Below are 12,779 nucleotides of genomic sequence, written 5' to 3' on the forward strand. Positions count from 1 at the left end.
GTATTTATATATGTACATATATCGTCAAAAGTCGAACCGAGCAAAACCGAGGTAGCACCAAAAGTGTATTATAAATTTCATAGTCATGAAACCTATTTCTGTTGTACATACTTTAATGTTGCATTTACCAAGAAAATACTTAATGCAAACTTTCCGAATGTAAATATTTCCATTATTAAAGGGGATGCTATTTGGTGGATGAACCCGATGTGCCCGAGGCACGCTTGTTTAGCATTCGTTGAACACTAATTGCGTCCTAATGCCAGGTCTATCGTGTAGGTCTAAACCGTAACACACACATTTCTGCTTAATGAACCACATTTGTTTGCTCGTTTCCAGAGATGAGGACCTCCAGGAGGATGCTTCCGCGAGGCTGAAGCCGTGATGACGATTTCGGCGGCGCGGCGCGGCCTGGCCGACAGATTGACAGAGTGGCGGCAACAAGATGGCCGCCATCAGCAGCCGCGCCGCCATCTTGCCGGGACGCGTTGATCGGAGGAACGGGGTGTGGAAGCACGGCAAGTGGAGGCAGTGCCAATTTTTGACTAGTTGTATGCGCGTTTGAATGGAACAATGTCGACCGAGTCTGTGTACAAGGCGTCGTCCCTGAGCAGGTCCCTATTGGGCAGGGGTGCTCTCAGGAGAGACGTGGAGGCTGGAAACACTGGAAACTGGAGCTCTACCCTCATCCCGTGCTGTTGCCTTTGGCTGCTCAAGCACGTCAACGTCAAGAAGTGTGTCATCGCCATCATACTCCTGTCCTTTCTACTTATGATTGTCTACATCAACTTGGTGCCGTCGTCGACGTTTGCAAGGTATGTCTTATCTTTTCATTTGTACTCAAATATCATACGATTTGATTGTATGGGGAAATGTTATAAAACTGCAGTGGCTCATTAGATAACTCCATAATTCCACTACGGTCTATCTATATATACAAAATTGAATGTCTGCGTGTGTGTCTCGAATAGGCTCTTAAACCACTGAACCGATTACGATTGAACTTTCAGGATTTGTGGTATGCATATCCGGGAAGATTACTGTGAAAAAAAAACGGGAAAAAAACCTCTTAATAATAATATTCGGAATTACGATTTTATTGACGCGAATGTTAAGTTATCCTCCCGCCCTCAACGCATCACGCCGCGAGTGTGACCATAATCGCGCCGCGCCTACCTCGCACTTGAATGTACTGACCATTCAGGGCTGTACCACAGACACACAGCGGATGGCTCACGTCAACAAATATACATATCTATACCTATATTTTATTTTATTTATTTTTTTATTTAATTTACACCAAGAAGGCCTAACAGGTAAACCCAATGCACCTTCCTGGCCAAAGACAATTATATAAACATATATGTACACCATCCATATATACACAAATTCTTACACGTATACACAAATACACATACATACATTCATAAATATAAAAATACACATATATACATATACATACATACACACCTACACATATATATATATATATATATATATATATATATATATATATATATATATATATATATATATATATATATATTCACATATACATACATACACATATACATATACATATACACATACACATACACATACATTACATATATCCATAAACATACAAACATTATACATGCATATACACAAACACATAAATACACATAAATAAAGATAAATTACTCATACATATATAAATAAAAAATAGCATACATATATAAATAAAGATAAAACCAACATACATACACATTATGCTAAATAATAAAATTACAAAATGAAAACAACATGTGTAAATATGTATGTAGCTAGAAGTCATTTAAAATATGCTGCCTGACAGAACTGTATGATGAAGTAAAAACATCAAGGCTCCCAGAAAGCAGGTTAAATAGTCGAATGGCTCTTGAAAGGGGTGAGTCATCAAGCACATTAGTTCTGGCCCGAATAGGCAGGAATAGAGTTCTGGAGCGAGATTCTCTCAGTTTCTCAGGTACTCTAAGTTTAAGATTACACAGAACTTCAGGAAGATGACATTCACCCCTTAGAATTTTTAGAAAAATAAATTTTTAGAAAATTTATATATATATACAATTGAATATCTGTGGAACGGGAACGGGAATTGCAGGCGTTATTGTGGCATTGCAACGCATGCCGGGTTCAGCTAGTTTTGTATAAATAAATACATATCTATCACGATGCAGATATTGTAACGTAGGATTTCCGGACCGATGTAAAGTGGAGAATTGTAGGGTATTTCGAGTTTGTGGGAAATAACGATAATGGGGAATGCTGGGTCTGTTCGGACTACTGCGTGTCCGAACACTCATCTACTTTAAAAGGAGGGAAACGCTGGATAGGACACTTTTGAGCGAGTGGCGGTTTCGTGTGGATCTCTTGAATTGTAGAATAAATGCTGTGAATCGAATTTGGATCTCTGAACCCGCCACCCCTACGCAACAATGTATTCAAATCGAAGACAGCGTATTGAAAATTATAATAAAATCATTGAGATTGGATATAAAAATAATATACTCTTCAATAAGAATGTTTGGTGAATTTGTAGTCTAGTAGTGGCATTGATTTCTTGTAAAAGACTTGTTTTCTCTTTGCTTTGTGAAAGGAATCGAAAGATAGTGATTCTAAAGGGACAAACACATACGTGAAAGGATCGACTGGGTTGTGCAAGTACCCGAGGGGGTTAGAAACCCGCCCACACCGAGCGACTTGCACGCGATTCGATGGTTGACTTTGTTGTGCGACCAAATCAAATGTATGTAGTTGTATTGAGTATGTCACATCAGGCAACTCACCGGTTCCCCATGTCGTAAAGTCATCTGGCCGTTGAGATCGGTTGCTGGCATTGGGTGTAGTCACGTTAATTTTATTACTTGAGCAACCTTCTCGATCCCTCAAAATGTACATACATATAGCGTTGTATTAAAGGGTGTCACACTTGGTGATTAGTGAAAAACTATGAACACGTGTGACTGTATCGTCACGTATTGAAAACTTTTATAGGTATTACTTAGCGGATTCTACGTCGCTTCTGGTTGCCTGATTTGGGTGAACAAGAGTGATCACGAGCAACTACATATGTATGTATGTATGTACATATGTACATAGGTTTAGGAAAAAAAGTCACCCGGTGTGGCCCGGCTCTTAGAGCCGGACGTAGTTGGCATCCATGATCGATTTTATTTTTTTTCATACGTAAAACTGTTCGTCGATATCTGTGTGTTTTTTGTTTAATTCCACATTCATGAATTTCAATAGAGTAGAATTTTGCAAATTGTTAACTAATTGAGCATAAATATTCCGTTTTAGAAATGTGAATGGGTTTGAATGTATTTTTTTTAATTGTGCGGTATATTTAAGTTTAAATGAAAAGTAAGGACTTCCTTTCAACTGTGTTTAAATTGAGAGCTATGAATATTCAGTCGAAAGTATTTAAAAGTGTGCTTTATTTTTTTTTGTAACTAGTATGTTGCTGCCTTGTTAAAATTCGGTACTAAATCGTTTTTTTTTTTAAACCGAAGTAGTCTATCCTTTTTAAGAAGTGGTATATACATATATACATTAATATATGTAATCATACTAATTGGTCTATAAATACGTTATTATTCTCTAGTTTGCTTGATATGGCTGGTTATTAAATAATTGAAACAATTAAATGCTCAGTAAAACTAACCGTAATTGAACTACGGACGTATGTATGTATGTGCGGTAATATAGATATTATTAGTTTTTATTTCATCACGAAACTTTTTATGAATATAATAAGTTTAATAGGACTTGTTCGTCAGGGACGTGTTACACTCAAGTCACAAGAGAGAAATTTTGACAGCGAAGAAAACGTATTTCGGTCAGTTTTCTTCAAGCCGGGAAAATTTGAGCGGGATCTCTGATCCTTTCAATTCCCTTCGTCTCTTAGCGTATTGTCGCCTTATCTCTGCATTTAGAAGTGGGGTATTATTGTGCGTTGATTGTCCGTTTCTTTGTACAAATTTAAAATAATCCGCATTGAAGTGCTCGAATTTAACATAATAAGAATCTCGAACGATCTCCCGAGGGGGGTGCTTTTGTTATTCGATTTTTTCTTTCCACTTTTTTTTTCTTCTGGATAAAAATGTTTTCGTTTGTACTTTGCAAAATATTGTTCTTTATCGCTCGCACGAAATATCTACATAGGAGTATGAAAGAAGCGAGCGAGTCACGAGCGATGTAACGAGGGACTACAAGTTATCAAAGGAAATCCGCTTACATCAGAATCCGATGGTGTAATCCTCCTTCGGTATATTCGCTTTTCCTAAATGTTTTTGGACTCATCCACCCTTTCCTCTAACCGTGAAGAGGGGGTTCGTAATTAAGGCGTATTTTGCATTTCTCCTCTTTCATACTCCACCCCCTTTTGGTCATTAACGTCGCAGCTCCTCTCTGCTTCCCGATATTTTCCATTCGAAAAAGTGTAATGGAAACTTTATGTTTTGTATATTTTTTTGCTATCGGCAGATCGTGTATCTACAAATATTTAAATAGATAAATTAATGTTTGCATACATACATTTTATTGTTGAAAACTTACATTTTTTGGGGGTTGCCCCAAAGTGTACATACATGTAATTTAAATTGTACATATATAAATTTGATGGTTATTGGATTATTACGCACATTGCGATCGCCAAAAAGACAATTTTTGCCATGGAAATCGCGAATACGGAATATTTGGCACTCGAGTTCTCGTTAGTATGATGAACTTTTTGGCTGCCAGATTTTCCGTTCGGATTGACTTTTGGACGTGCGCTTTGTGGGCAATAATCACCGAACCAAATTTGATATACATATTATAAATGTTAAAATCATATTCAAATTGTGGTGACTAATGGCCTGTTTGGCGAGGAACCGTTTGAATAATGAAATCATATTTATTGACAAACACCGTTAGAAAACGATCGAGTCACAAATATCCAAGGTCAGGCCAGCAACACCGGGCCAGGAATTGAATCCATGACTTCTTAGTTGAAAGAATTACACGCTTGCCACTGAGGTACTGAATATTTCTACATGTAATGGCATTTCATGGCTACAGTTTTCGACTCGGTATATTACATATTTACATACATACATATATCATAGTACCCCAATTTAACCTTATTGGGTTATGCAAGGGCTCGGAGCCCTGGATCGAAAGACTCCCGTGCAAAAACTGTATTCACTAAATTATCCCAAGATCCCCTAGATTAGACCCAGATCGATTTCAAAATGGTTTCGAACTAGGGATTGAGCTTTCAATACAATACCTGGCAATGCCGGGAAAGTATCTATTTGCTATGCAATCCTACAATTTTCAATATAAAACCGCCAAATTTAGTACATATACTATCTTATGGCATTATAAATCAGACCGTAGCCGGTTGTTGAAAGGGGTTGGTTACCCCTTTAACTCTTCCAAGCAACGCCGGGTAATTTATCTAGTATATATTTACCTTTATAGAATACGCGAAAATCATTATTTCGTTCAATATTTAATATTTCACACAATGAGGTCTTATTTGTCGGGGGTGGCGCAGATAATGTTATTTTGGAAATTTATGCAAATCGTTTTTTTTTTTTTTTTTGGTGGCAGAGGTGGGGATTCGTAAACCGGGCAGTTTACGAGTCGACTTTTTCCTCCCTCGTTATTCGCGCTGTTCCCTCAGTTTGCGCGTTTCGTATCGGATATGAATATGTAAATTGCCACCGAGCATGCAAAAACACACACATACAAACCGGCCGCAAATGTGTGGCTTTCAAAATATATATATTTACCTATTCGAGTATTGAAATTAAGTACGTCGACTACAATATACTCGTATGTACATATATAAAACACAATGGGCAGATAGTATATGTACATGTATGTATTCAATATATACGAGAAAGATTTGTCGCGTTGCGTTGTTTTGTCATGCAAGCGAGTCCCTTATGATTGGATAGGGCTTATCTCTGCTTGTGAAATTGTTAAGTTATCATTAGAGTCGATCGTGTCGTGAAATGATTTCGATTGGCTGGGCGCGTTGGGAATCTGCCTCTTCCTCTTGTTTCTGCTATACTATCGTACACATTGCATAAACATGATCTTTTCCATTCAATGTCGCATCGGGGAGAATTTCGTTCTTATATTTTGAACGTAATTTGTGAATTGAGCACCTCATCTATTATTTATATTTATATTTAAAACAAATAGTAGACATGTCCGGTAGTACAGTGGAAATAAAGAGACGTATGAAATAAGGATGGAGTGCATTTGGACGAATAAACGCGTTTTTAAATCAAAAATGCCAAAATCTTTGATCAATGAATTTTGCCAGTGATGACGTATGGATGTGAAACTTGGACAATAAACGCCAAAATATTACACAATGCTCTGAAAGCATTATGTAATATTTTAAATTAACATTATAAATTCATAAAAATAAAGAATAAATATAACAAAATAACATCTGAGCCCAATTATATATTTTTACAAAATACAAAATACATATATCTAGTAGATATAGACAAACAAATGAAAAAGAAAATAATAAAAACTAAAATATGACTAAATAGGACAATGCATAATTAAACATAAAGCGATATAATATAATTCGATAAACATAAGGTAATATAATATAATTGAATAAATAATATATAATAGAAATGGATTAATCAATCATCAACTCAATAATCAATAATCAAGCATAAATAATCAACTCTCCTGATGGCAGTCCTGAATTGATGTAAGGAAATACCGAATAGATCAACCTCATTCAGCTCCCCGTTAAGCATACGATAAACACACTGTATATTTTAGGGAATTGGTTTTGAAAGGATTAAGTGTCTAGATTTCCTAAATGGGATCCTGAAACCAACCTTACTCAGTAAATCGGAACAATCTAGGAAACCACTTAGGATCTTAAAAAGAATGTAGCATCAGTGAGTTGTCGCCTGACAAATATTGTTTAAGGATAAGATTTTTAAAATATCGGGAACAGTAGTATGGGCGTAGGTAGGAAAACGGTAGTGTAAAGATTTAATTTAATTTAATTGGAATACCTCTCTGTCTGGTAGCCTGCGCTCATCATTATTTTTATAATTGTATGTGATGAATGAGTGAAATTGTCATCTTCTCTCTTTCATTTCGGCCTCGCAGGGATGTTTTGTATTAACGACTAGTTCTTATTTAATATTTATTTATTTATTTTACAAATATACCAGGAAGGCTTAACAGGTAAACCCCAAATGCGCCTTCCTGGTCGACATAATTATTATATTACATAGATACAATATCTGACATCTATGGTCAGTATACATATATTACAAACATCGTATTAATACGATAAATAACGATGAATAACTCTCACGTAACAATACGAATTTTATATTCGATAAACAACCACAGAGACATCTATGGTGAGCAATATTGCGAAACCTAAGATATAACAATAACTAAAGGTTCGCAACAGAAAATTGGGAAGGAAACGCCAATTTAACAAGAATCGTTTCAATGAAAATCAGAAAAATTGGCAAATTCTGATAAGAAACGATCGACCTAGACAAATCAAGGTCTGGCCAACAGCGAGACTTAGCGGGGAATCGAACTCGTAACATCAAGTACGAAATAATTCAACATTCACCACTAGACCACGCTGCTGGTTATATATTGGTGCTGGCTGTGTATGCAAGAAATTCTGTTATTTAATATTTTTAATTTGTCAGTATATACATATGTATACATTTTTTTGCCTTTCACTTCTCTTTTTATATTTTCGACCATTGTGGCGCATTAGGGATTCCTGTAATGTCACAATGGTCCAAACTTAAATAAATAAATATATTTTCATAGCGACGTAACCATTTTTCATTATCTAGAGGAAATAGTGAAGGATAGGTTAGTGGATGGAGAGAGAAGATAAACTTCCATTCAAACTTTGTTTTCTCAAATTTTTATATAAGACGTTTTTCATGAGTATTTTATGTTTTTATGAATATGATCCGGTGAAGACAAAGAAACTTTTTCTCAAAGAGACGCACGTATTTAATTTTAAACATTGTTTACTCAGTTTTTTTAACGTCTGCTATGTTGAGCATTCTAGGAAAAATGCTTTCAAATAGTATCCTATTACATATTATATAATCTAAAAGCAGACGAGTGTATGTACTAACAAAGGAAAGCACAACGATAGACTAAAAATGATATAAACCATTTCAATAACTTGACTTAAACATATGTATGTAGTAGCATTTATTAAGTAGTTCATATCAAATATCAAATTCTAAAATAAAGTGTACCTATTAGGTACATATATCACCTACCTTATATTATACTAGTATATTTACCCGGCTTCGCTCGGTATTTGTAATATAAACTGCTTAAACATGGCCAATCTAACAGTAAACATTTTATTAAATTTATTTGAAAAGTTTTATTTTATTCAAATTTATTTGAATATTCATTTGTTTTTCTAAGAACCAACAATAGTTACATGCAAAGTCTCTTTCTAAATTATATATTAGATGTATGTGTATTTACATATGTATCTCAAGTTTCAACATAGTTTCAACACGCTGCCGGTTAAGTGCAATCGGGATTATTAAGTGTTAAGCCGCCTTAAGTGTATTCGAGGGGAACAATGGAGACCCCCGGATTAGACCGAGCGGCATCTCCGCTAGTTCCCAGAATCCTGATGAAAGCGTGAGACTATGCGTCCCTGAGACCGTACGTGACTAAACAATAGATAAACAAATGGACGTGGAAGATGCAATGAGCGGCCTGCCCTTTATAAGCAGGAACTTAGGCCATATCAGATTATTCTGAAAGACGCACTGGCTGTGCGTGGACCTCTTAAATCATCCAATAAATGCTGTGAAGCGACTTTGGTTTTTCATTTGGATCCTCCACTCACCCCTACGCAACTTATTTGCACCCCAATTTAGACCTAAAACTGGAATGGATCGAACCCTGGGCAATTCGGCTAGTTTAAATTAAAATTTCACGCCTCATTTAAGATTAGGCAACTACTTTTAAAATACATATAGATAGATAAATACATATGTATGCGTACATATGAATCACGGCATTGGGTATCTCTCCAGTTTATCCATAATAGCTAGAGAACGTGCGTTGAAAGTCTGAAACACGCGCGAAATAATCCGAAGAGTGGCGAAATTTCGATTAGACGAATCTCGAGTTTCGTATTGTTTTCCCGACTGGCGCAACTCGAGACTTACGTAAACTACAGGTTTTCCCGTCTCGCTGAACTTTCCACGATACCAATCGCACATCCCCTAATTGTTACGACCTTGCGAATTTGTATTCCGGTGTCTGATTAATTCTTATCATTCCCACATTAGATCTTAGCGCGACATTTTTGCACACGTCGGGGCTAATTTGCGGTCCAAATCGTAAAATAATTATTTTGCGTAAATGCGTTTTAATGGTTTGATTTACGGCTTTGTCGTGCGCGGTCGTGCGGTGGCGATTAATTCTACTTTCGCTTTCGGCAAATTAAATTATGCGCAGATTCTTATTCAGTTTGATTCGCTCGAATTACTTCACCGGTAATTTTATTCACAGTTTTACGCTTCCTTCGGTTAACCCTCTTAGCTCGCAAAGCTCTCCATGTTCTCTAAGTGAATACCTGTCGCTGGACTGATTCCGCTCGCCAATTTGATTTTTAAATGTTTCAATTCAAGTCTTCCTGAAGCGACCGACTAATCAACTCAATTACATGCCACTTTCTTTTAAATAATACAATTGGATTCGTTTGCCATGTCTGAATTTAGAATTATAATAGGATTTCTTGAAGAAATGCCTTATAAAAGGATTTCTTGCAGGAATGAAAGTACCAAAGTTGATACTTTCATACGATACAAAAATTCATTTATTTCATAGTTGTTACGTTTGATTTGTGGAAATTAGGTTCAAGCCCTGGGTTGACCTCGATTGAATAAAATTTATTAAGAAGTATTCTGCAAGACTGCTGGTCAGACTTGAATATTTGTGACTCAAAGTCGATCATTTCCTTTCAGATTTTGCCAATTCATCTGATTTCACTATTGAAAAAGTTCCTTATTAAATTGGCAAAAACCACCCTACCCAATATATCACCACTATTTTAATATGCTTTCAAATTTATAATCTATAAATTTTTATACGATGTACAAGTTGATATGTGTCGTAATGGCATCATGAATGGCTTACGAGTTTTCATAAAATCTAAATTAGATAAATTGGCAAACTCTGATAGGAAACGATCGACCTGGAGTCACACATCTAAGGTCTAGTCAATAGCAACCGGTAGGACTGAACCCGTGACCACTTTTTTCGAAAGCATTATGCTTTCATTACATATGTACATTTGTCTGTGCTTCTGGTTATAATATATATTTTTTTTATTTTATTGATTGTAATTATTTTGTTTTATTGATTAATATAAAATATAGAGCAATTGCCCAGTTCGGCGCCCGAAGTGACTATCTTTTCAATCCTGCTATAATGGCCAAAGATTAACGTTCGATGGATGCTTTTCACACAAAAAAATAGTTCACAATTGTCAATTTCTTGAAAAATAGTTCACAATTGAAAATTCATGCTTTTTTGCTCTCTTGCTTCGAACACTAATAGTGCAATCTATTGTTATTTGAAAAGCATCCACCCAACGCTGATTTCTGATAATGACTAACTAGGCTTGAGGTCTGGGCACTTTTGTTACTTTCTTAGAAATGTTTTTACAAGCTTGTCTTGCTTTGAACACTAATGTAACAGTCTATTTTTATTTATCATTGCCTTGACGAATAGTCCAAGTCTAATAACAGCTACATATATGAATCTAACTTTGACGTGGTACTGCAAATTTCCTTAAATTAACTCTTTTATATATATATATATATATATATATATATATATATATATATATATATATATATATATATATATATATATATATATATATATATATATATATATATATATATATATATATATATATATATATATATATATATTGTATTATTTATTTTTATATGAGAGATAATCTCACGAATAGACGGAATTTAACGTCATAATTGAATTAGTTTGAAAACATATACTAAGATGATTTATTATCATTTTCCGGAAAGGATGGCGCAAACAGTCCCGAATAGAAAGCTTAAAATAATAAAAGAAAATGTTGATAATTATGATGTAAGTTTTGAATGTTTGCATTTCACGTCAGTTTGGCCGTTAGTGCGCTTTATTTTTGCGGAAAAGCGATTGTCGTTTTAGAATTTCCCTCATTGGCGGAACAATGGCGGTAGATTCGTGAGACCCTTACCCATCTTTTATTTGGTATTCCGCTTACAAACACGCCTATTTCCTGTAAAGTTTTCCCTGTAACTTTCAAACAGATATCATATACCTACCTGACGAAACTTTCGTCGCGTTTTATTGCCGCCAATACGGAAGGAAGACGCGCGTTTCGCACTTTCAAATTATTCCACCGAAATTGGCACGCAATTTTCCCCGATAGACTTATCGCAATTCACTATCATCTTCAACTATCGTATTTTTTCGTCCAGTATTCCACTTTTATTCATTCTCCTGTTATGGTATGAAAATTTATGTATGTAATATCACTCGTCAATAAAATGGTACGAATTTTAAACCATACATATATATTTTTCAGCATTGTTTTGAACCATTTAAAGATAAGGACACTCTTTAGATACTATAATAAAAATGTTTGTGTATTTAACATTACACTATATATGTAGAAGCGAACTTTTATGAAAAATATTATTGAATATTAACACATGTATGCGGGGAGCTGTGACTAATCGCTTGCGACCTACCGCGGGCAATTACATATTAGCGTAATCCTGCAATTACATAAAATGTCATAAATTTCAAAGTATTTAACATATTTCAATATTTTTTTCAATATCAAATTCACCAAATCCCAGAAGCAGCCGAACATCAAGATCCAATTAACTTAACAAAATAAAGAAAGAAAAAAAAGAGTATTTATACTTTACCCGACGATAACCACCAGACTATGTAATCAGTAATAAAGCAAATTTTATAATAAAAAGTTATAGGCGTTTAAACAATTAAAATCTGACAGCAAGATGGCGAGGCGAAAAGTAATAAGAAGAGGCTGAAACTACCGATGTGAATGATGAATGTGAAATATAAACGTCACCTTGTAATACGATGCAGTATTTTCAAACGTGTCTATTACGATTATTTTTCACCATGTATGGATGACACTTCCACTATTATATTGATGACCAAACCGATCAAAATGGCAAAGTATGAAAACGATCGGATAGGAGCCAAAATTTCTCTTGAATAATGCTTGTAAGTGAAAGTAAGAAGAGGTTTGTAAAAATACCCTTCCCGCAAGTAAGTATCAGTCGGCGTAAAGGGTATTAATACCCGTCCCGCATCGAATGTGTTAAATGAAACACTAGCACTAAATTTAATAAAATGTACACAATTTAAATACAAAATTTTCTTTTTCACATATTGAACGAATTAAAAAAACTTTGGAAAGACACCTACATATTATACATACCTCCCCTATTTCGCCCATCTTTTCGGTCGAACTTTATCAAACAAAAGCGTAGCATTTCAGCGCGTTTATTACAACCTTAGTATGAAACTTCACAAATTTCGCTCATTTCAAAACCGGAACCGGGCATACAATTTTATCCTAAATTGCTGTTTTACATAATAACATCATGAAATGAAATTCTTTGAACGCGACGCTAATATGCTTTGCATTC

General features: G+C 35.1%; 1 protein-coding gene across 3 annotated transcripts in view; it reads left to right on the plus strand.

Moving 5' to 3' along the window:
• sfl (N-deacetylase and N-sulfotransferase sfl) overlaps positions 1-12,779 on the plus strand; it is a 176,722-nt gene that overhangs the window by 134,539 nt on the left and 29,404 nt on the right. For all 3 annotated transcript variants that reach the window (XM_077444023.1, XM_077444021.1, XM_077444022.1), the window contains one exon: positions 340-815. In XM_077444023.1, coding sequence (XP_077300149.1) covers positions 574-815 — 242 coding nt within the window. In that variant the 5' untranslated portion in view covers positions 340-573. The remainder of the gene's footprint in view (positions 1-339; positions 816-12,779) is intronic.

The sequence above is a fragment of the Arctopsyche grandis genome, chromosome 13 (assembly GCF_051622035.1).
Source record: "Arctopsyche grandis isolate Sample6627 chromosome 13, ASM5162203v2, whole genome shotgun sequence".
Classification (NCBI taxonomy): domain Eukaryota; kingdom Metazoa; phylum Arthropoda; class Insecta; order Trichoptera; family Hydropsychidae; genus Arctopsyche; species Arctopsyche grandis.